The 26,084-nt window shown below is 40.4% G+C and overlaps 1 protein-coding gene across 2 annotated transcripts in view; it reads left to right on the top strand.

The window, feature by feature from the left end:
- nrg3a (neuregulin 3a) overlaps positions 1-26,084 on the top strand; it is a 555,008-nt gene that overhangs the window by 515,208 nt on the left and 13,716 nt on the right. For both annotated transcript variants that reach the window (XM_075480968.1, XM_075480960.1), the window contains exons 6-7: positions 4,450-4,576; positions 23,911-24,026. In XM_075480968.1, coding sequence (XP_075337083.1) covers positions 4,450-4,576; positions 23,911-24,026 — 243 coding nt within the window. The remainder of the gene's footprint in view (positions 1-4,449; positions 4,577-23,910; positions 24,027-26,084) is intronic.

Here is a 26,084-nt window from a genome sequence, read left to right as displayed (position 1 = left end):
AAATAATTTCGTTTTCAAGCCCTGAACTTAATATCACTCCTGCTACAGAGGAAAACAAAAATCACTACACTATGAAAATTTATAGAACAAAAACTCACTCCACTGGGAGGAAAAACAAGAATGCTATGAAAACTTAAACTTGACTTTAGCACGGCTATATTATTCAATTTATCAAGAACAAAAAAATCTCCCTTGGGGAGGATACAACAAAAATGGTAATCATGGAATTTGGCTTAGCAATGGCTTGGAAAAGGCGAGAGTGACGCATGTAAGACCAACTGATACGACACACTGGGACAAGACAAGGGGAGACGCAGACTCTTATGCACACCGGGTTAATAGGGAACATGTGGAATCATTCATACCACAATCAGACTGGACCACGAGAGGAAGGGAAAGTGTCCTGAAACGAGAGGGAGAGTTAATATTTCAAAATAAAACAGGAAATGATGAGACATGGCATGGAGACGAGACAAAAAAAAACACTCTGCCTCACCGCGGTGTGACAAGAATCACAAAGAAACCATTTATTCAGCAAGTACCCAATAAGAATAAGAATATTTGGTGCAATGTATTTTCTTTAAATGGGGTGGGATCCCTCTTTAAAAGCAGAATTAAGAACTGTGTCAAAATGTTCCAGTCTTTGTTCAGTTGGCGCTGTCTTCTCTGCCACGCCCGTTAGCCCCCGCGAGCCGTCCTCCAGCCGCCGTTCCTCGTGCTGCTCCACTCAGCCAGCCTCCACTTCCCGCCGAACTGGTCCCAGCAACTGGTCCCGCAGGACGGCAGTCTGCTGTACAGACAAAAGGGTCTCAGAGTGGGTCTCAGCCTGCAGCTAACAGTGTGTTATGGCGCTTTTCCACTAGCTCGGCACGGCTCGGTTTGGTTGTGTTTCCATTACACTTCGTGCCTTCTCGACGTAGGCGGGGTCGTCGTTACGCGTGTTGATGCTCACCCTGTGGCTTTTTGTTGCACAGAAGGCAAGAGAAGAGAGCCAGAGAACACTCCAGACAAAACAGTATTGAAAAGTACCGGAGAGTTTTGTTACGAGCTTCAAAAAGACGACGTTTAGAGGTGAGCTAATGGTTGCTAACACTAGCTTTTATTATCCGCGTTATGACGCTTCCAGTGACGACACTCATCGCCCAATCAGTGGAAGGCAGTAGGCTGACGTCACGTTTTAGTAACGCTTCGGCCCGCTTGGAACTAGGGCTGAGGTGATACGGAAAATCGTCCCGGTTGCAGGTACGGCGTGCTAGTGGAAACACGCAATAGCGCGCCGAGCTCAGCCAAAGCGAGCTAGTGGAAAAGCGCCATTAGTCAGGGACTTGCAGCTTTTGGGCAGAAGCTCCTACTTCTGCCTCTTTGCATCCAAAAGCCTCCAATACGCTGTTCCCGGCGTCTCTGATCGGCCCTTGAGGTCCTGCCTAACGGTCAATCCATGGGCCTGTTCTAACAGCCGATTGGCTGGTACAGCTGTCAGTCTAGATGGTGCATTCACTGCCTGAAATCATTATCGACGTTTCTAAAACATGCATGCAACAAACTCAAAGAAACTACCAGAGGTGGGTAGAGCAGCCAAAAATTGTACTCAAGTAAAAGTACTGTTACTTTAGAATAATGTGACTCGAGTAAAAGTAAAAAGTAGTCATCCAAATAATTGCTTGAGTAAGAGTAAAAAAGTGCTTGGTGAAAAAACTACTCAAGTACTGAGTAACTGTTGAGTAACGTCTGATTTATTTGTTAACACAAGCATTCAATCAGACAGACAAAAATACTAAATAATCATCTTTAGGCAAATTAGAGTTCATCCAATTGATAAAATAAATTAAAATTAATTAATTAATTACAAAATAGCTTAAATTAAAAATAATCCAGGTAAATTCAAGTACTTCAATAAAAAATAAAAGAGACTTAGGAAATGTTTAAAACATATGAAACCCATATGTAACCTTAAAAAACACACATTCACCTATCCATGGGGGAAAAAACAACAAATTGAGGAAACTTACCGCTACATGTTTCCTCAAGTTAGATGTTGAGTTTCTGAATGCCGTTTGTCCGTTTGTTTTGGTTGACACAGAAGACACATAATGCAGCAGCTGTTTCTCACTCTTTGTAAGGTAAACATGCTTTCAGTATGAGGCCTCGTCTGTGTCTTCATTTCCCAACGTTGATTCTGACATTTTTCATCTGTTTCTTTGTTTGTTTGCTACGACTGTAAACTGTAAAGCTAACCCGTCCCGCCGCTGAGATTGAGTATGGTCACGTGACCAGACTGCACGGCTACGTCTGATTGGTGAAACACAGTCAGGTGGTAGAGCCTTTGGCGGAAGTCTCTCTCTCTGTCAGAATAAAACATTAAAATGAGGCGTACGCGGGAGGATAAAAATAATGAGGCGTAGAATACCAAAGAGGTAAGAAGAAAAGTAACCAGCTCATTGTAGCCTAATGTAGCGGAGTAAGAGGACAGTTTCTTCTGCACACATCTACTCACGTAAAAGTAAAAAGTATAGAGATTTAAAACTACTCCTAGAAGTATAATTTTTTCAAAAACTTACTCAAGTAAATGTAACTCGTTACTACCCACCTCTGGAAACTACATTATAATAACCTCAACAATTGCAACTGATAAGAGTCCAAAACACATAAAAATAGATGAACAAATGAACATGCGACTAAACCAAATACACAACACACGACTACACAATAGGAAAGAAAATAGAACATGCAGCGTATGACACTTAGCATGACAGAGGTAATGGACAACTCACATTATGTAAGAAAAGTAAGTAGTGTCCACCAAATGTTGCAGCCTTTCTGTGAGAAGATATAATTAAAGTGCCTAAGAGGTGGAGAGCACAGGAGCCTTCTGTTTGCAAACACTTCATTACTCCGCCGTCTCACTGCAGAGTCTCCAGGACAGGAACAGGAAGGGCTCTATCGCCTGTATCTGCTAATGAGCGTAGCTCCTGCACAGCTCAGAGAAGCTGTCATAGAAGGACTTTTTGTGCATTTTCCTCCAGCTCGGTCTAATTGCAGAAACTTGTGCAACGAGTCTCGTAATAATTAAGCGCATGTAATGTGCACCGGTCAGGGCAACAAACCAGAAGAGCTTATTCAGATGCATAGAAGAAATCAGATTACATCCTTCTGCGCCACAAAGTCTAATTATTCCGCTTCCTCAAACATGATTATCTTCTGACCTTTCACCGTGGGATCAGCTCTGCGTTCGTGTAAGATTAGGGTCAAACTAATCAGTTTGACGGTCAGTGAGGTCGCTGTATCCGCATTGTATGTCTCAAGAGGAATTGTGATTCAACCAGTTTAACTAAATTCACATATTCTAACTCGAAACATCTCAGCAGAGATTATTAAATGGAGTCAAATTGCCAAGCTTTACACATCTGACTCTAGAACACTTTGGTATCCAGAGGAGTTCATGGTGGACTCAATGACTGCAAGGTGCCCAGGTCCTGTGGCTGCAGAACCAGCCCAGATCATCAGCCCTCCACCACCGTGCTTGACAGCTGGTATGAGGTGTTTGTGCTGATGTGCTGTGTTTGGTTTCCTCCAAACGTGCTGCTGTGCATTATGAGCAAACATCTCCACTTTGGTCCGGTCTGTCCAAAGGACATTGTTCCAGAAGTCTTGTGGTTTGTTCAGATCCAGCTTTGCAAACCTAAGCTGTGCTGCCATGTTCTTTTTAGAGAGAAATGTAAGACTTGATAAGGACCAGACCATTTTTAAAGTCCTGATATGTAAGACTTTAGAACTGAAAGCGTGTACTTTCCTTAAATGTGTCCATATACACCATGTCTAATCTCAGGGTGTTGACCTAAAAAAAAAAAAGGATAGAAATTAGGACACCAAAGAGGTCAGTAATACAGTTTTTACCAGTAAAATAAATTTCAAAGCTCATCGTAAAGTAAAGAGGAGTTGATGAGTCATTTTAGGAGAAAGCAATAACTTTCAAGGCAACAAACACTGAATGTGTATGCATTATATGCTGTATCTACAGATCTGTTGATCAAATTCAAAGCAAATCAAGTCATAAAGGTAACCAACAAGGCATTAGTTCACATTCAGTCGTTTTTTACCTGAGATCATCTGACATTATGGTGAAGTATGGTGACACAAAGGTTGTCCTGTGCATGAATTCATAGTGTTTGCTTTAATAAAACATTTTATTTTGGTCATTTCTTTTGCCTGGAATTAAAAAAAAGCTGCTAAATCAAATGTTTTAACCTTCTCCGAGTAGATTTTCAGATTGAGTTATGAACCATGTATTCACAGACCTGTTGAACTGTGTGATATGAAGACACACTGACCCTTGTTATTCACACTGTTAATGGCTTTGGAAGGTCCACGCAGGATTGACAGTTAATGATCTGATCAGTGTTTAAAGCTCTGAAAAACCCAACCTGTGAATCTTCCTCTCTTTCTCCTCAGGAGGCGCAGAGAGAAGCTCCAAGCTCACCTGAAAGAGAGTCGCAGTTTGAAAAACTATGCCGCTAATTCCCACAATGCCCTGGAAGCCAAGATGAGAGTCCCGAACACGAGCCTGCAGATGCATGAGGTGACTGCTGCTGTTTTTCTGTTTCCATCCGTCTCATTGTGCCCTGAGCTTGGAAAGATGTTCTGTTTACCATCAAGTCTCTCCTCGGTTCGACTTTCTTTCACAGTTTTGCTTTGTATTATAGTCGAGCGTACCCATAAAGTACATGAATGCATGCTGAAACCTGTTCATGTGCATAACTCATGGTGCTCCCATTCACTCTAAGACTGTCTGGTTAGAAGACAGCATGATGCAGACAACAATGAGCAGTCATGTTAGATATCAGCGTGTCTAAGGGAAAGAGGGGAACGGCCTATTTATCACTTTAGAAACATGTTATGTCATGTGCTGTTTAATTTTGTTGTGCCATGACTCATCGTGCTTTGCTGTTAATGGCTGAGCCAGTCTTCTGGGTGACCTGGAAGTCTCTAAGTGAAGTGAGCATTGTGGGGAAGGTAATGTAACCAGAACCAGCACCAGCTGGGAGTGCATGTCAACAGAGGTGATTAGATGACTTTCATTCAGCCACAAAGTACCGAGATAGGCACAATTTCCAGGGTAATGGTTAATTGAAGTGTTAAACACCCCACTAACTGTCTTAGAAGAGGAAATGAGATCCTGCTGATGCATGCTGACAACAGTGTCTCACTGTCCGGCCTTGTCACTGCTGAGTTGATCCACGATGAAAACAAGCAACCAGCTATCAGTCGGGCTGGAGTAGAGATGTGTCACCTGAAGCCAGACGCCTCCTGATAAAGCACGGTTAAGAAGATCCAACTGGAACACTCAGTGGGGTTACATGGCACTGAAAGGATCGGATTATTGGCTAAATTACAATAAGACTGAGTTATTAAGTGCATGTAGACACCTTAATCGGACAAGAAATTGGACCGGATCGGATTACTCGCGATAACTCGGTTGAAAGTCAAATTAAACGTGCTTGTAGAGCAGTGATACTCACTATTTTTTTCACAAGAGCCACATTAGCAGAGCAAAATCAATCCCCTTTTGCAAATATGCATTTCTACATATAAAACATCCCACAAAAAAAGAAACAACACAGCCAATACATTTTCAATTAAGACCACATTTACCTTAATACTGGGATGAGCGGAAGCTGGCATGCATGTCCTTGACTTTCTTCATGTTGTATTTGTAGTTTGTTGTTGTAATCATAGTGAGACATTGAAGATGAGCATGGTTTTTGTGCTGGTTTTTGTCCTTTTTTTAATTAAAAAACAATCCATTGTGCCTGCATCTCGCGGTGGCTAAAGGAGCTCGCGACTTTGCGTTCTGCTAATGCTCCAGATTTTTTCCCGGGGTCGTGACCCGGAAGTCAAAGGAGACGATATTACTGTTGTTGTCGCCATCAGAAAGAAAGAAACAACAATGCTCCGTTGTGCGTCGAGTTTGTGCAACAAGCAGCTAATCACAGACCAAATGTAGAGGGACGTAGCTTCATCTTGTTCTTCCTGACACGCTTTGTACCTCTGATCCGATGCATTCACCGCCATATATCCAAGGAGAATTACCCTTCACTCATTCTTATTGTAATTCAGCCAATAATCCGACCCTTTCAGAGCCATGTAACCCCACTGACTAACACTAAAGGTTGAGTTGTTTGTTTTTACCCACTGAAACACTGAAGGTCGTCGGTCACATATTACTGTGGCTGTTAGCTCTGTGTTTGGGTTTCATGTGATTTCATCAGCTTGATGTCCAACAGTGATAAATTCCCTTTTTTTTTACATGCTATAGACTAATATATGCCATGCTGTTGCTTTGGTAAGACACATGTTAATCTGCAGTTTAACTACAATGACTTGCATGAACAGCCCAGTTTTACTATCAATGTAAAAGTGGGACTTTGTTGACGCACTATTGTCAGAGCTTGATGTCTGTTTTTAGATAAATTGGATGAATTTGCCCGTCTTGAGCATACAGATGCCTCTCTTGTTGCTCGGCAGCTAACACCAGCCTTGATGTATCTATGATGTATCTTTAAATGCCCTGATGAGGTCTGGGAGTGGTTGGCAAAACAAAAAAATCTGCCTTTTCGAGCCATTGGTATTTTTCGGTTCTTACTAATGGATGGCCTAACCTCTTCCTTCTTGTCATGTCCCTGAATCCAATGATCATACTTTTATTCGTGATGTACATCCATCAACTAAACCTTTGGGACTTGCTGTGTTTGGTAGTTATTGAGAATTTAATGAAGGAGCTTTAACAACATTAGTGTCTGCTGACCTTTATGAAAAGGTTATTCTCTTATTTACAGTTTGGATTTGGCAGATAAAAAATTAATTTCTGAGAGAATTTTCAACTTATTCTTGACTATCGAGCTGACTTGTGAGATTATTCTGGGAGACCTTGCACTTGTTGAGCTGTAGCTGACTGGATTTGTGAATGTTTAGTTACGAGAGGAAAAATTTACACGGGATTGAGGTATTGTTATCTGATTTTTCAACATTAGTTTGTTTTTATCAGACCAACAAATGTTTAACTTGAGCACTTAAACTTAAATTCTGGTAATCTTGTAAATCAACATGAAAGAGCAGACGTGTGCAAAACATCTTTATATGTTGTTTCCAAGGATACAGACTTTCTTGCAATCTATTTAATGTGGTCTTGAGCAACAGTTCTCTGTGCTTTCTGAAGTTTTTCTTTGCACATTGGCTGCTTTTTCACTTCTTTTCAGTCCAGTCCAACTGTGTTAAGCCACTTAACACTGACCTATAAATCGTTCAACTGAACAAAAAATGCACCTGGCTCAGGAGATGGGAGGCATTTGTTTCCATTTCTTTTGTTGCATCTAAGAAAAAATGCCAAAGATGACACAGTTTGGCAGACATGGAATGGAATATTTGCAGTTGAAGTGATTCCCAAAGACTGAGCTGGAAACTTGGCATATCTCAGCATGGTGTGCAGGCTGTCCTTGAAATATTTAAGGGAACTTGTGACAGTAATAATTTAAGATGGGATGACCTGAAATGAGGGCTTCACATCCTCACAGTGTCGGTGGTGAGCTAATGACGTGATGACTGAACGTGGGTTGAGTGTGTTGCTCCGCCACAATCAATGTCCTGCACTGCCTGAATAGAGGGAATATGGATGGGTAGAAACTGGACAAGTGGAGGACAAAAGAAGAAGTGTCAGGCCTGAAGAACTATCTAAACTAACAGGATCTGAAAGTGATGTCCTTAAGAAAGAGGAACAAATCCAGCAAAGACCTGACACAGGAGCTGAGAGATGCATCTGGACCTTCAGCTGATCCATCTGCTGTTGGCCCAAGCCTCATCAGAAATGGGCTCCATGGAAGGGTGGCTGTCAAGAAGCCGTTCTTAAAGGGATAGTTTGCCTCTTTTGACATGAAGCTGTATGACATCCCATATTAGCAATATCATTTATGAACATTTTCTTACCCCCTGCTGCGTCCTGTGAGCCGAGTTCCAGCCTCGATTTGGCGTTAATGAAGGTAGTCCAGCTAGATTGCTAGGGTCCCGAAAATAAAGCGTCTTGCTTCTCAAAACAATATGCGTTCAAAAGAGTCATACATTTGCATCACAAAATCCTCCATCCAGAAAAAGTCAGACCTCACATCGCTTGGCGCTATTTTTGCCTCCCTTCATATCACTGCGTACAGCCACCTAGCGATAGCCGCACCTGTTACGGTGTTTACTGCGCGGTCTGCACTTCGGTCTGCACAGTTAACACAGCCCGTAGTGATACGAAGGTAGAGAGAAATAGCGCCAAGCGATTGTGAGGTCTGACTTTTTCCTGGAGAACGATTTTGTGATGCAAATGTATAACTCTTTTGAACGCATATTGTTTTGAGAAGCAAGACGCTTTATTTTTGTGGCCCCAGCCAACTAGCCGGACTACCTTCGTCAACGCCAAAACGAGGCTGGAACTAGACTCACAGGACGCAGCAGGGGGTAAGAAAATGTTCATAAACGATATTGCTAATATGGGATGTCATACAGCTTCATGTCAAAAGAGGCGATCTATCCCTTTAAGGAAGGGAAACAGGTTTTTTTTCCCAGGAAAGATGTGAAAACTGAGGAGTGGCATAATATTTCTGCACAGCTCTGAACATTATCATTAAATACTTAACCCTCTCCCAGTTTCTGACTGCGTGAGAACCACTAAGCATTCTCATCTCCACCTGGCCACTGGCCCCATGAGTCTGTAGGAGAGCAATCATTCAGTGGTTTGGGAGCGCACTGCTGGTTTGGACATGTCATTCGTCTTCTCAGTGCCCTCTGTCATCACATCTCCCCAGTTATGTGTCTCAGAATATAGCTTTACCTTCACCTTAATGCCACTTGAGGGATGGTATTTTTGTGTTTTATTCCGTAAACCTCGTTTCCTCTAAGGGCATGATTTAATTGAACAGTAAAGCAAAAGGACATGTGTTGGGAGCCTCAATGCAAGTGACTCTCAATCCATCATAAATGTATTCGTATACACAAGACGAATGAATAACCAGGGGAAAATACAGGTAGTTTGTGATACAGACGGCAAGGTTTTCCTGATTTATCCTCACTGACTAAAACACTTAAAGCGATACTCCGGAGTAGATTCAACCTGGGGTCATTTGAACCGTGACATCCAGCCAAGTAGCCCACCTGCAGTTTTTTCGATATTGGCTGAACATCAGCTGAGTTACTGAGTTATCCCGAATAGCTTCGTACAAGGGTTAATGGATCCTGGCAGTATCTCCAAAATTACCACACTAAAATCACATGCCATGACACCAAACTTCTACAGTAGTAAAAATATGGTCTGTACTCACAAAACGATGCATTTGGAAGTTTGAAAATAGTCCAGGAGTTTATTATTATCAACACAAGCCTGATAGCTTTTCTGCTGCTAAAGCTGCGTCGACGTCACTTCTGGGAGCTGGGAGCTTCAAAGTAAGATGAGGGTTGATCTACTACTGTAGACAACAAAGCAAGGCTGCTCAATTTCTCCATTGATAAAATAATTTCACAACTCTTCAACATAAAAATTCATAAAAAAAACATGTAGAATATAGCATATACTTTGTTGTCTACAGTAGTAGATCAACCCTCATCTTACTTTGAAGCTCCCAGCTCCCAGAAGTGACGTCGACGCAGCTTTAGCAGCAGAAAAGCTATCAGGCTTGTGTTGATAATAATAAACTCCTGGACTATTTTCAAACTTCCAAATGCATCGTTTTGTGAGTACAGGATATCACGGTTCAAATGACCCCAGGTTGAATCTACTCCGGAGTATCGCTTTAAACCAGAGGAAGGTTGGGTCGGAGGTCTGGGTATCAGCCCGTCTGCTCCTCTACTTTCTTACTTCATGAAGTCAGTCTCTATCAGATGTTATTCCCTTTTCCTAAAGTTGATGGTATTTTTAAAAACACAGCTTAATGGCCCAGTGTGTAGGATGTACTGACATCTGTTGGCATAAATTGCAGATTGCAGCCAACTAAATACCTCCCACATCACTCTCCCCTTCCAAGCATGAGGGCAAATTACAGAGCCCGGAAAAAAGACCAGACGCTCCACGGTTGGTGGCTACTGTGGGAAGGCAGAGTGACAAGCAGGGCGACTCACGGCAACTTTGAATATAAACTGCTCCTTCTGATAAAACTCAAAAGCATAACTTATGAACCATATTTCCAGAAAAGTTGGGAAGTTCTATAATCTGTCTTTTTTTTTGTAAACTTTTTTCTGACCAAATGAGCTGTGTTCAGAAAATATAAACAAATATAGACTTAAACGCAGCGAGACACACGAAACCTTCTCAATGCTTTGGGAACTGAAGATGTTAATTGCTGCAGTTTTTCAGAAGAATTTGAGAATTTAGAGCTGATGTGTGGCTTCCTCCTGGTGTGACACAGCTTCAGGTTATATTTGTGGATGCAGCCGTGGACCGTGTTGAGTGAAGACTGTGGCTGTATTGATCATGGTGGCATGTTTCTCACGCAGTGCGGTCCAAAGGCTCAAAGGTCATCCAGCAGTGGTTTCCATCCTTGGTCTTTCCACTGAGATTTGCCCAGTGAAGCCACAACCAGATTCATGCTTTGTAAAACCTTTATTTACTTTGGATATTTATGTGTCGATATCTGTCAGGCCTGCACCAGACAGTCTAAGAGACCCTTTAATAGAAATAGAAATGGAAATAAAAATAGAAAAGTACTTTATTCATCCCCCAATGGGGGAAATTCAAATTAGTCAACTAGCTGAAAAAAAGAAAAAGATTAATATTTACAATGATTCTATATTAACAACAACAATAATAATACCAATTCTAATAAAAATACTACTACTTACTACTACTACTAATAATAATAATAATAATAATAATAATAATAAAGGACTAAATAAATAAATGAAAATCAATCAATCAATTTGAGAAGAACTCAGCAGTCACTGTTAAAAAGCCTACATGTTTTTTAAAACCTTTTTTTTTTTTTCATAAAACGACATGTTTTAAGAAACCGCCTGTTGAAAAGCAGAACCTTGAAACAAACGGGGGGCTTTGTACATGTTTGTTGGTTTAAAAAGGAACCGGCTTGTTTGTTCTTGGTTTTGCATCTTCGGCATGCAGGCTGTATGACGCTGTGCACACCCAGTGTGGTTACATGGCCCTGAAAGGATCGGATTATTGGCTACATTACAATAAGACTGAGTTATTAAGTTCATGTAGACACCTTAATCTGACAAGAAATTGGATCGGATCGGATTAAGACCCCGAGATAACTGGGTTGAAAGTCACTCTAAACCTACTTGTAGACGCTGAAGCACGTGGTGAATTAGACTTTGAGTTCTGCGCATGCTCCAGATTTTTTCCCGGGGTCGTGACCCGGAAGTCAAAGGAGACGATATTACTGTTGTTGTCGCCGTCAGAAAGAAACAAACAACGCGATGGAGAATGCTCCGTTGGGCATCGAGTTTGGGCATCGAGTTTGGGCATCGAGTTTGTGCAACAAGCAGCTCATCACAGACCAAATGTAGAGGGACGTAGCTTCATCTTGCTCTGCGTTCTCCATCTTTCTCCAATGCCTGAGTTTGTTGTTGTTGTTGGTGGTGAAGAGGTCAACAGGAAGTGGCTCTATTAGCAATAGTTGAAATGGGTACAGCGCCACCTATCATACCGGGGTATGACTTGCTTTGTGCCTCTGATCCCATTCATTCACCGCCATATATCCAAGGAATTTTACACTTACTCAACTCAGTCTTATTGTAATTTAGCCAATTATCCGATCCTTTCAGTGCCATGTGACCCCACTGAGTATTAAATGATAATCTCCACTAAAGATGATTTTATCCAGTCCAGCCTCCTCTGTTACCCTGCGTCTTGGTACTGAAGACATCAGAACATCTGCCAAGAGAGAACCCCCCCTAAACCTTCACACTATTCTGCTCTGTAGATGTTTAGTGCAAAACTGTTTTAATTCTGCTTTCAGGGATAGAAAAAACTTCGAATCGTTGCTGCTTGGAAAGACTAAGACTGATGGATGCTGCTTTTACACCCTCATCTGTCACCAGTTAATCGCTGATTGTCCAATCTTCCACAAAACCTGTTACTTTAGCCTTTTTTGTGTGTGTTTTCCTGCAGATTTGTTCATATTTTCAAACTACATTGAAGTTGGTCAGTGAATACACTGAAATCACATGGCTAAAAACATAATTATGAGAATTTTATAGCTATTATGCAAGTAAATTCAAACAGTTTACGTGTTGGATGGCTCGGTTTTTTTTTTACGTCACTTATATACAACCTCTTAAACCAGATATGAAGGAAATCTTACATTTAAATACATTTAATGACTGCACAAGACATAATTTTGTGTACCGAGTGTCATAACTAACTCAAGATCTAGAGAGGATTTTCTTTTTTAATTGTATACATCTGGCTGGTGATCAGCTGAGGCAGGTGCAGACCATAAAAGTGATAAAAGTGAGAGTATAGTATTTAAAATGGGGGTTTAATACCTAACATGAATCAACAGATCACCAGTATTTAGAATGCCTGAATGGAGCCCACAGGATTTAATGCATTCTTTAGCCGGAGGCTGAGTCCTGAGTTGTGTGTGACGTATAGCACGGAGACTAAAGCTAACCAGGGTTTGAAAGCAATCTGTAAATTCTGGTTGGGTGTCCCTCCTCACATTAGCCTAAAGCTGTGTGGTCTGTGTAAGACGGAACAATAGGTTTCCTAAACCTGCATGATGATTCAAGAATGGCAGCAGTTCAACCATCAGCATGGATCTGATCATAATGTGCTGAATGTGTTGATACACTGGAAAAAATGCCCCTCCAAATATAAGTAAAAAACAAAACAAATACGAGACGTTTTTGCTTGAAATAAGCAAAAAAATCTGCCAATGGAACAAGTGAAAATCGTCTTGTGAAGATTTCTTGAAATATAATGTGATATTTGGGACTTTTGAGATAAAAGTGATCTTGAAATTAGCTTAAAAACCTCTTCAAATGTCAAAAAAAGCTTGTTTCATATGATATGTGACTCAAAACAATTGGTTTTCAAGACTTTTTCCTTTAACAAGATATTCAAGATGTATTGTCTTCAAACAAGTCCCTATATCTGGCTGAACTAGTACTTGTTAGGCAGTTGTGTCTTATATTAAGTGTAATGAGATATTTTGACTAGAAATGAGACAAATATATTTGGTTAGACTTTGATTTTTTCCAGTGTACCACTTCGGTCTTGAGGAGCAGCATTTCTATCTCAGAGAAGTAGTGCTGCACATTGTGTTGCCGGTGTAAAAACTTAGTTTAAACATAAACATCAGTGAGAGAATGTGCTAACAGATGGTGGTAGATTTCCCGATCGCTCAACCCGACAAAAATGAAACCATTAAATCACACAAAACAGTTATCGATCCGAAGCCGGTGCCTTTACTCAACCTTTGTCTGCATACCTGCAAAATAAAGATCAATCAACAACGTGCAACTTTTGTCTCTCTTAATATCATTACGGAGGTCACTGAAAGGTGTGAAAGTCTTCTTTGAACTGCTCCGTTTATCTTCCTTCAGCTCCATTAAGACTGTTTTGCAATATCTTTCTTAAACTTTCAACTCCAGCTTGGGTTTTATTCACTGCATGGTCACTTATGTTAGGTTTCACGCCTTCTGGGCTTTCTTAAACACGCACAAGCTAATCTTTTGCATCTATGGCCCTGAACTATTTCACCGTCCTCCTCAGCTTCATCTTTAGTTTCCTTGATTAAAATATGGCTGAGTTATAAAAAAGTCCAGCCGCTCCTGCTGCAACAGACAGAGCAAGCTCAGTGAAAAGTAGACATTTTTAATTAAAAGTACCTTGAATTAAGGGATGCGCATCATGTCTCTTCAAAACCAAAGTGATTATCCAAGAGTGCCATTGGAGACCTGCGGAGGTGTTCGGCTGATTTGTTAAAGGCTCATCTTGGCTCACTGGTTAACGCTGCTGCATGAAAACAAGAAAACACTAAATCTATCACATTATATATGATTAAAAAGTGTTTATCTGTCTCTGAATGTTGAGTCAAATCTTCGCCATCTAGTTGATGAGACACTGCACTGTAAACAAACCTCGTAAGAAAGATGGGAAAGATTAGATCACCGCAGATCCTAATCCCCGATGACAGGTGAGGATGTCAGGATTGGGTCATGGCTCACCTTACTGTGCTGAGCTCCTTCATTAAGTCAAATAAAAAAGATGTTTGCCAATCCATCCATCCATTTTCTATACCCGATAGGCTTGAGCCTATCCCAGGTGTCATTGGGTTAGAGGCAGGGTTCATCCTGGACAGGTTGCCAGTCCATCACAGGGCCACAAAAGCATCATTGCTCACACTCACTCCTGGTAACACCAATTAATCTAACGTGCATGTTAGAAGCCACGCACACATGGGGAGAACATGCAAAGTCCACACAGAAAGGCCCCAGCTGGGAGTTGAACCTGGAACCCCCTCGCTGTGAGGTGACAGTGCTAACCACCACACCACCGTGCAGCTCTCTGTTTGCCAATATTAATTGCAAATAACTTAAGTATTTCAATATCTGCAGAGCATGATATTAGAAAATGGCTCAGGGAGTCTGGGGAAATCTCAGGGCTCGAAGGCCCCATCCAGAACCCGCTGATCAGGACTTTGATCCCTCAGGTGGCACCGCATGAGAAACCGTCACGTCCTCATTAAGGATCCAGCCAAAGGGGCTCAGGAGCACCTTAAAAAACGTTTTCACAGACTACAGCCGCATCCACAAATGTAACCTGAATCCCTTTACACAAGTGTGATGTGATTGAGGTGTGTTTTTATTCTTTAAGGAATCTAGCAGATGATATAACTAGGGCTGAACAACGATTAGAATTTTTAATCGAATTAATCACATGATTTCCCTGATTAATCACGATTAATCACATTTGTACGTAAAATCCAAAAATGAATTCAAAAGTAGTGTATAGCTCTTAGCATTTAGTTTTATTTAAAATTTTAAATGTTTTAATTTCCCTGTCTTTATCTTGTTAGCTGTTAAACTATTCTTATCACACTACATTAGTAACAAAAAGCAGTTTGGATGCGCATGTGCACTTGGACAGAGGTGCCTAGAAACTTTATGTACTCCATCTCTTCTAGATGTTGATACAGTTCGACAATTACATGTTTTATTCTAGAAGATTATATCCATTTAACATTCAGATTTTTAAATTGTATATGTAGGGCTGGGCAACGATTAAAATGTTTAATTTAATTAATCACATGATTTCCCTGATTAATCACGATTAATCGCATTTGTACGCAAAATCCCAAAAAATGAATTCAAAAGTAGTGTATAGCTTTTAGCATTTAGTTTTATTTTAAATGTGCTGCCATATGAATGAAAGTGCCATACATTTGTTGTGCAAACACACTTTTAACATCAGCATCTTTCTGTAGTTTTTATGTAGAAGCCTCGCTCCACTGTCTGTTTCCTTGAATGACTTGCTGCTATCAGTTGTGTGTTTTGCCTTTAAGTGATATTTTAGACTGGAACTACTACGGTGAGAAGACAATTCAACTTGGCTGTAAATGCAGGACTTTTTTTTCAATTTATTTTGAAATATTATGTATTATGCTTTTATGTTGAAATAAGTAAAACAGAAGTAGCGCCGGTTAGCTCCGTGAGCTTCACACAGAGACCGAGGAGCACCTGTAGCGGTGATGTTACCTGCTAGTTTATTTTAATTTTATTACTCCATGCTTCGTGGTGTTTGCTGTAACTGTGTGAATGTGATGCATTCAACAGACTTTTACAATAATAAAACCTGCGTTAATGCGCGATAAAATATTTAGCAGCGTTAAATAATTAACAAGTTAACGCGATAATAACGAGTTAACACGCCCAGCCCTAGATATAACCAATGTCAGACTGTTTCTGTTCCTTTTCCTTCTAACAACTCTTATCATGGCTAAAACTTCGATACTCTCAGGTCGTTTATTTAATGCCAAAATCTGAGATAAAACTGAAAAAGTAATTTAGTCTGATGGGATTTACAGTGGAGTTCAGTCAAGAATTTTCACACCAGTCTAGATTATGAAAGAAAGTCCCATTACTTATTACCCTCCAGCCTCGTAATCTGTACTGGTGAATAATCCATCATTTGTTCCCAGGTTTAACGCATCGGGGCAGAGGGTTTGTTGGTCAGTAACAGCTGTTCCTGTGTCAGAGTTCAAGTTAAACTCAAGACTTTACAAGATTTCAGCCCAAATTAAATAAAGTAAACTTAAAATTCTATGTAAGGCAAGGCAAGGCAAGGCAAGTTTATTTGTACAGCACAATTCAACTACAGGGCGATTTGAAGTGCTTTACAGATACATTAAAACAGTCGAAATAAAAAGCACGATTTAAATTTTAAACAAAAAGAAATAAATAAGAACAATAGATAGAATATGATAAAATCAGTAGTTATAATGTGATTAAGTTTTGAAACTCAAGCTTCAGATTTGGATGTAAGATAATTCCATGCAAACATACGTATCTTAGTATGTGTGTAAAACTTTAAATCACTGATAATCCCTCTTGTTAAGAATATAGCACCGACTACAGTCAAAGTTTTAATGTTGCATAATTTCAGTGGTAATATTTAAAATGAGGCCCCCGGCTCTTATTTTACTAATTGCTCCATTAGCACTGAATCCCAAATTACTGTTTGTTGACTCTAAAAAATGTATTGTTGACAAAAAGCAGGCCGATCCTTATACTGTTGCTTTATTTCTATTTATTTTTTCATTATATCTGTTTCCTGTAAGAGTCTTGAGGGAAGCTGCATGCAAATTAATTTCATTTGTTTATTCTGTGTCTACGCAGCCTATACCACATGGATTTTTGTCTGCAGGCGATCAGTTACCAACATTTTCTGAACACAGAGCAACAAGCATGGGGTCAGTTGTGTTTTAGGAGCACATGGACACCATTGGGCTGAATGAATCCCACTCATTGGTATGTCTTAGTGGCATTTTCTACCCAGAGCATCATCTTCCAGATAAAGGCTCGCTTATAATTTAGCTCACAGAAAAAGGCAGCAGAATGTCCCCGGCAGTGGCTGGTGATAAACGCATTTGTTTAGCACTGCGGGGCCTTTTGTTGGAAGTATTTGATTAAGCAATGAACAAAAGAGTAGCTCTGAGAGAGTCCTTCTCTATCAATCAGCTTTTACGACCCTGTCATGAATTCCTCAGGTGTTCTGAAGAGTCTGTCTGCCATTGCTGCATAATTAAAACTGCTCTGCCTCTATCATGACTGAGACTGTGCTGAGCCGGCTCCCCTGGGCTTGGGTGTGTACATTTTTGCTCTATATGTGGGTTTTATGCTGCAATGCTGGTATTGATGCCAGCATCTCTGCACAAACCGGAGAAATCATCTCTTGATCGCTCCAGATAGTGTCGGTGTTAAAAAAAACAAAACACATTGCCAGAGGCATCTGGTGTGCACATTACAATGCACACACGCACGTATTTCCATTAATATAAGTCAATGCACGCACAAATGTCTGAACTCCATATGAAGTCAGAGTGATGATTATTTTCTGCTGCTCACGTTTTCGCCGTTAAACAGTTTATTTTCCTGCGTCGGCGTCGATGTCCTCCATAAACTGTCGGCATTGCTGAATGATGCATGGAGACAGTTTCCAGTCAGCTTCTCCTCAGGCGATCTTTCTGACGCCTAAATCTGTTTTAAACTTAAACAGAAAAGGATCCTGAAACAAATGGCTTCGGCACCTTTTTTCGTCTGTAACTGTAGAAATAAAACATCTTATATTAAAGGGATAGTTCGCCTCTTTTTACATGAAGCTGTATGACATCCCATACTAACAATATCATTTATGAACATTTTCTTACCCCCTGCTGCATCCTGTGAGCCGAGTTCCAGCCTCGTTTTGGCGTTGATGAAGGTAGTCCCGCTAGTTGGCTGGGGCTTAAAAAATAAAGCGTCTTGCTTCTCAAAACAATATGCGTTCAAAAGAGTAATACATTTGCATCACAAAATCATTCATCCAGAAAAAGTCACAATCGCTTAATGACCAAGAAGTGGTCTGGCTCCACTATAAGGAGAAAGTGATACTCTTGCCTCTAACTTTCACTTGGCTTAGCTTCCTGGTGTCCACTTTTTTTTGATTAACTTTCATTTCTCGTGTAAAATAAGCTTAATTTTAAATCAAGTCATGCTTGCCCAGTGCCTATTCACGCCTTGAGTTGGGTCATGACGGTTATATTCAAATTGCAGCGATACGGAGAGAAAATAGGGCCGAGCGATTGTGAGGTCTGACTTCTTCCTGGAGAACGATTTTGTGATGCAAATGTATTACTCTTTTGAACGCATATTGTTTTGAGAAGCAAGACGCTTTATTTTTGTGGCCCCAGCCAACTAGCCGGACTACCTTCATCAACACCAAAACGAGGCTGGAACTCGGCTCACAGGACGCAGCAGGGGGTAAGAAAATGTTCATAAACGATATTGCTAGTATGGGATGTCATACAGCTTCATGTCAAAAGAGGCGAACTATCCCTTTAATGAACTCAGACGCTCCTGTAGTTATGCGTGACTGAGATGATTGTAGCACCATCCTTTTTTGCTTGTTCATTAACTAATTAATAACACATATCCTTCTCCATCTCAGTGCTCGTATTCTCATGTCGCCGTTTAAAAGTTCCTCGTCTCTGTTTTGTCGCTGACTGGGAGATGAGCAACTCTGTGAGATTCTGTATTAATTAGCGTCTTGGGCTATGTGTGCTGTCAGAACACTAGAGAGTGAAGGAGATGGGGAGCACAGACTGTGATGGATTTAACACATCAGTCTCCTGATTGGCTTGCGTCATCCGGTGAGGTTGGGAGGTCACGATGTCCAGGACATGTCTGCATCAAGCAAGACTAACTCCAGAGCTTCCATTTCTGGTGCATGTAGTTCAGGGAGGAAATAAGTGGAATGATGATGCACTGAAGGACAGAGGACATCAGGTGATGCAACCAAGTGGAAAGTAAGGGAGATGGAAGAATATATATATGTGGAACAAGTGTTTCAGGACAACTTTAGGTCTGATTTTAGGCACAGTCAAACACAGCAGTGCCACCATGTGTCTGGTCAGTGTCACTCGTAGAACTAAGCTGGACTTTTTTCCATTATTGAACCTTTGTCATTTTGCTTTCATTTTTTGTTTCCATTCACTTGTAAAAAGAATGCGTTTTAATGTTTGTTTGTTTTTTGCCTAAACACAACCATGAGGTGACAGCCAGGCTTTTGTAAAGTGTTGTTGTATTATTACCAGAGGTGGGTAGAGCAGCCAAAAATTGTACTCAAGTAAAAGTACTGTTACTTTAGAATAATATGACTGAAGTAAAAGTAAAAAGTAGTCATCCAAATAGTTACTTGAGTAAGAGTAAAAGAGTGCTTCGTGAAAAATCTACTCAAGTACTGAGTAACTGTGGAGTAACGTCTGATTTATTTGTTAACACAAGCTTTCAATCAGACAGACAAAAATACTAAATAATCATCTTTAGGCAAATTAGAGTTCATCCAATTGATCAAATAAATTAAAATGAATTCATTGATTACAAAATAGCTCAAATTAAAATAATCCAGGTAAATTCAAGTACTTCAATAAAAAATAAAAGAGACTTAGGAAATGTTTAAAGCATATGGAACCCATATGGAACCTAAAAAACAAACATTCATCTATCCATGGGGAAAAAACTACTTTAGGAAACTTACCGCTACATGTTTCCTCAAGTTAGATGTTGAGTTTCTGCTGAAATGTGCGTTTGTTTTGGTTGACACAGAAGACACATAATGTAGCTGCTGTTTCTCACTCTTTGTAAGGTAACATGCTTTCAGTATGAGGCCTCGTCTGTGTCTTCATTTCCCACCGTTGATTCTGACATTTTTCATCTGTTTCTTTGTTTGTTTGCTACGACTGTAAACTGTAAAGCTAACCCGTCCCGCCGCTGAGATTGAGTATGGTCACGTGACCAGACTGCACGGCTACGTTTGATTGGTGAAACGCAGTCAGGTGGTAGAGCCTTTGGCGGAAGTCTCTCTCTCTGTCAGAATAAAACATTAAAATGAGGCGTACGCGGGGGGATAAAAATAATGAGGCGTAGAATACCAAAGAGGTAAGAAGAAAAGTAACCAGCTCATTGTAGCCTAATGTAGCGGAGTAAGAGGACAGTTTCTGCTGCACAAATCTACTCAAGTAAAAGTAAAAAGTATAGAGATTAAAAACTACTCCTAGAAGTATCATTTTTTCAAAAACATACTCAAGTAAATGTAACTCGTTACTACCCACCTCTAGTGACGTAACCGAGCCATCGCCCCTGCACCCTCCCTCCTCCTTCTGAGGATTTTATGGCCTTGTGAAGCAAAGACTTGAGAATGATATCAGGTCTGATTTGGAAACCTTCACCTGAGTTTTTATTCCCTTCCTGCTGCTTGCAGGAGCAACACTTCACACGTGGTCGTTATGGGTCGACATCTTCTCGGCAGATTAAGTCTTTTGCTTTTTCTTACATGAATTTGACAATTCACAGATGTTTGTACAATGGTAACATGTCAATAGTTCAGCTATTTCAAGTCTTCTATCAGTCTGAAAGTCATATTTCAGTTTTTAGAATCCCATTTTCTTCATATGTGTGTGTGTGTTCAACATTCAGAAGAAAAGACGGCGGTGGTTTTAGGCGTCCAAATTAGCCTCCAAACACTGAATGGTATCACCATGACAGCATGTGGGATGCTAATGAGGTTGGTGTCCTGCAGGGATTCTTTGTAAGGGATTGTATCAGTGACAGCCTTGTTAGTCAGACATCAAACCAGAAACTGAGTCTTAAGAAAAGACATAAATGTACTTTGGAGCAAGGAATTTCACAAAAGTAGGTCTCCCTCAACTTGTGTTACAAAAGTCTTGATGTTACTGTCAAGATGACATTTTAATGAGATGAGATGATGCTGAAGAGAGAAAACTGTCTCTTCCACACAGACCAAACCCCAGATATAGGTGCATGTGGCAGAACCTGATCCCAGCCAGCACTCCCTCAACATCCTTTGGGCTTTTAAAAGTTGAAAGTTAAAAACACTTTCTTGTGGCGTCTGTATTCTTTTGAGGAATTCACAGCAGATGAGCTGCTGTGTAACTGAGTGAGGTTGCCTTGTCAAGCATATTCTGAGGTGCGGAATCAAAGAACTGCTTTGTTTCATTGCATATCTGTGTCTCCGGGGACAAAGATGAGCATCGAGAGATTTAAAAGAAAGAGCCTGGGACCTACATTGCACCACAGTGGAGCTTATTTAGGTATCCTGTCAGGAAGTTTTACGGAAGGAAAGGAGGCGGGGGAGGTGGGGAAAAAGGAAGGATCAGTGGGAAAGGGGATCAAAAGCAATAAAGTGGAACGTATACAGCAGTATTAGAGGAAGAAAGCATTTCTGAACAAAATGTGGCACATTTGAGGGATCTGTTTCAGGTTCAAGAGGTCACCAAAAGACGTATTACATAAGATTGTGAGATACAGTAGTATAAACCCTGCACAATAAAGCACAGGCTCATCCTAATGCTAGACTGTAACCTTTAATAGGCAGCTTGTTGAATTTATTTCAACAGCATCTAAAGTCCTGTAGACTGTGCATGTGAGCTTTTCCTGTGAAACTCATCACTCTCTGTTTAAGGGTTTAAAATCTTGCTCTATGCAGATGATTCTTGATGGGTTTTATGTCCAAAAGAAACCCTGAGAACTTAAATGCACAGACTCCCTCATCAGTGATGACTCCTGGCATTGAAAAGTCTTATCATTGACTCTGTGGTTATTTTGGACTTATTTATTGTAGCTGCAACTTACAGAGAAGATCAGGCAGAAAACTAGTTTGACATATTATGATGAGCATGAACATGAGTTAAGTCAATTTCAAATGTTTAAAACTATATATCTAAAGGTTCGATATATATAATATTGTCAGCTCATGGGCAAAGCATACCAGATATGTTGTTGATATAATCAGCACGCCACTTCAAGTATGTTTTGCTTGTTATTTTCCATCTATTTAAAGTTAAACTGTCATTTCACTTTAAGAAATACTTTACAGAAAATTCTGTTTTTTACGGAGCCCTCTAGGGGACACTGGGGGGGGCGAGATCCCGAAAACTTTTTTGCGAGATCTCGTGAAACTTTTGTGAGATCCCGAGAAACATTTGTGAGATCTCGAGAAACATTTGCGAGATCCCGAGAAACTTTTGTGAGATCTCGAGAAACATTTGTGAGATCTCGAGAAACATTTGCGAGATCCCGAGAAACTTTTGTGAGATCTTGAGAAACCTTTGTGAGATCTCAAGAAACCTTTGGGAGATCCCGAGAAACTTTTTGCGAGATCCCGAGAACAAAGTATCGCAAGATGTCATATGATCTGGAGAAAGTTTTCGGGAAAGTCTGTCCTTTTTTTTTTTTTCACCCATCATTTTTTTTTCCCTGTGCTCCGTAGATTTCCCCAAGCAGCAATAAAATTTTTCACTTTAGCCCGACTCAAAGCTGGCTTTGCTTTGGCATAATATTACAATTGATGAATTACACAGTCATGAGGGTTAGTGTAATTAAAATTTACTGACCGTCCTAATTAGAAGCTTTTTGCATCTATGAAATTACCTGCAAAATTGTCAGAATCAGGGTAAACTTATAGGGTAGAGAACAGGGAGTCATATTTTTACAATACATGGTATAAAATGACAACAACCAAAATTTGTTTTAACCTGACTGGACGTCCAACTCGTCTCGTTTCTTTGTGTACAGCTTCCATATTAGAAGTCAGTCAGTACATTATGTGTTTATAAAAGCACCCCAAGTTAAAAAAAAACTAGCTTGCGCACCTTTGTGTTATGTTCCCCTCAGAGCCAAGAAAAACATGTGACCATTGCAAGGTTTTGACCAAATGTCAACCCTCTCCAACTGCACTCAAAGGCCAGATGTTAACCAGATGTTTTCTGTTTTGTTTTGTGTTTTTGACTAGTGGAAAAGGGACTTTAGTGATGGAATTCCTAAAAAAAACTGCACATGAATGCTTGAGTTGGATTAAAAAGATTGTGTTTATTTCTGTGCTACTCTTAGAGTTTGTGCTTAAGTAATGTTTCCTTGTCGTCCAGATTTGAGAAGTTTTCCATTGCAACAAGAGAGATTCGTTGTTATTTACATAATTTATGAAAGAAAGGATATTGATTGATTGATTGATTGATTGATTGATTGATTGATTGATTGATTGATTGATTGATTGATTGATTGATTGATTGATTTATCAGTCCCTTTAACATGTGTTATAAGTAGTAGTAAGTACCTTAACTAACTACCGTAGATTCTGGATGTGTTCCAAATTACTTGGTTATTATTTGTGGCACAGAAAAATAACCAAACAATGACATGAAATTGTATTCTGCATGCTTTTTACTTTCAGTATAAATGCCGAAATGTGTTTCTCCTTTTTTGGGGGGGATATTGCAACATTTTGACTCACAAGCATCTGTGGCATCTCCATCCTTCACAGTAGCTTTGAGAGTTATGACACAGCCAAACGCCTTTCTACTCTCAGTTTTATCAACCTGTCAGTAGCCTCTCATATACCTTGGTCCCTGAAAAGATAAGATATAGATGTAAACTGGGTCCATTTAGACTAATATTGAGGTCCCAGAATAAACTCCTGAGATGAGGTGAGAAAAACAACGAAGGTAGCCAAAAATCTTAATATATCCTCCTTTAGGAGTGAGTTTCTGCTGCATGCCATAGAAATACAAGCTTTGAATTGTATCTGAAGCATTTCTTTCTGTGAACTGCATGTAAACACCTTTTTTTTGTTCCCTTTTGTGTTCCCAGTATTGCAAGCGGCCCTCCACCTCTCGCCAGGGTAACGTGTGCGAGTCCAGCTTTGCACACTGCAATATCACCACCTCAGCATCCAACAGCTCCAGAAGCACAGCGAGACATTTCAGGTATGACATTTAATTGCACACGCAGACATACGCAGGTACAATTTTTGTGCCCGAAATACAGCTTTTGCTCCGTTCACTGCAGGGGAAAAAAATGCAGATTATATCAACAATGGGCAACTTCAGTGTCCTTTGCCGTAATCATGGACTGTGAAGAGAGAAATTGAATTATCCACATTACAGTGCAGCCAAAGCTAATTGCTGATTTCCAGAAGAATGATAGTAATTATAATTAAAGCTATAAACACGTTAATAAGCATATCTATAACAGTCATGAGCACAGAGGAGATAGGACAGAGATAAAATGGAAGCCACATGAGCCAGCACAGACCTCTAAGTCTCAGTAAGCTTTTCTCGCTGCTGGCTGGGCTTGTTCGTCAGTGACTCAAACACACAAACACCAGCCCGCTGCAGACAGAGTTGGAATTTACATCTTGTTCCAAGGCAGCAGTTTCTATTTCAATGCACATCAGCATGCACGTTCACCTTGCTGAGCAAGAAGGCAGGAAGCTCCCGTGGGTCAGGTTCCTACATCAAACATCAAACCATAGATTCTCCCTCCCAACTCGACACTTAATGTTTAAATCAGACTTCAGGACTTCTTGCTTTCAAAGTTCAGCGTGTTAAATGGTCAACGCCAACAGGTCGGAAGATTCAATTCAATTCAGTTTTATTTATAAAGCGCCAAATACAACAAATGTCATTTCAAGGCACTTAGATAATAAAGTCCAATTCAAGCCAATTGGAATTCAATTAATTGTAATCATAATTATTTTCAAAATAATCCAATTCATTCATATAGAGCCAATTCTCCTCACTGGGAGAGCTTCTTCCCAGTGAGGAGACAGAAGAAGAGGCTGTGACCGCTAAGAAAAATAAAAGCTGCATTTTGAAGGCGTGTTTGAGTGTCACCATAGCGACCAGAGAGCGTTAGGAGGCAGAAAGGACGTTACGTCAGGAGGACGCTGCTAATAAAGTTACATACAAGTACACAGTGGTTTTTATTTACTAAATACCACAGTGTCTGTGTTGGTCGTCTTATTTTGTTTTGTTGTATTTATCCGCCACACCTGAAAGGCCGTTTCGTGAAAATATTGTCTGACATTAAACCGGTTCATGGAGCAAAAAAAGGTTGGAGACCGCTGCCGTATTGAACTAAAACGAAGCGAACATGCACATAAAAAAACCCCAAAAACACAAATTTTGATATGAACGTAAGAGCCGCATGAAACCAGGCAAAGAGCCGCGGATTGGCCACCCCTGTAGTAGACAATAATCAAAAGCATTGGGCTTGAGTTTATCGACCATAAACACTTGGTTATGTGGACTTGGAAAACCAGTGATTTGAACCACCAACCTTCTGATTGATGGACAGCTGCTCTAACTACACACCTACTGAGCCACAGCGCCCACTTCCTGCAGCCGGTTCCTCAGGGCACACATGACAAAGAACAGCAGGGCTGTGTTCGAAGCCGCATACTTCTCCTACTTCTTCTACTAATACTAACTTTTTGAGTTAGTATGCGAGTTTGAGTAAGCGAGAAGTTCCCGGATGCATACTAGATTCTTCGAAATGTTGGGTATGCATCATGAGGTTACTATTCATACTCAAACTACCCAAGATGCAACGTAACGTGACGTCGCCGATCGTCATTTCCTGTCAAAACGGCAGTTTCAAGCTAGCTACAACGAGGGTAGGTTCACTTCCTGTTTTCAAAACAAAAGCACCGATTGTATCGTAATGGCTTTCCCTGTGATAAAAGGCAACGGGTATTTTATTTTGTGAAAATAACCAGAAATGCGTTGCTCATTACGGCTAGCTTTAGTAGCGCCAAATTCATGGGAACAAAATTGTAAATAGCCGTTTTTTTGTCAGATTTTCAACACGTTGGGGATCTAAACGACTACTGTCTCGCCTGAAAATGTTTCAAATGTTGCTAAAATTTACAGAGTTTAGAGCTTAAGCAAAATCAGCTTCAGGCTGATTTCGGCTCGGGCAGGAGCGAAATACATTGTGTGTAAACGCTCTGCATACTGTCTGATCGATCAGTATGCAGTATG

The sequence above is a fragment of the Odontesthes bonariensis genome, chromosome 2, assembly GCF_027942865.1.
Source record: "Odontesthes bonariensis isolate fOdoBon6 chromosome 2, fOdoBon6.hap1, whole genome shotgun sequence".
Classification (NCBI taxonomy): Eukaryota; Metazoa; Chordata; class Actinopteri; order Atheriniformes; family Atherinopsidae; genus Odontesthes; species Odontesthes bonariensis.
The sequence above is the reverse complement of the archived record's forward strand: the minus strand, read 5'-3'. Positions and strand labels throughout refer to the sequence as shown.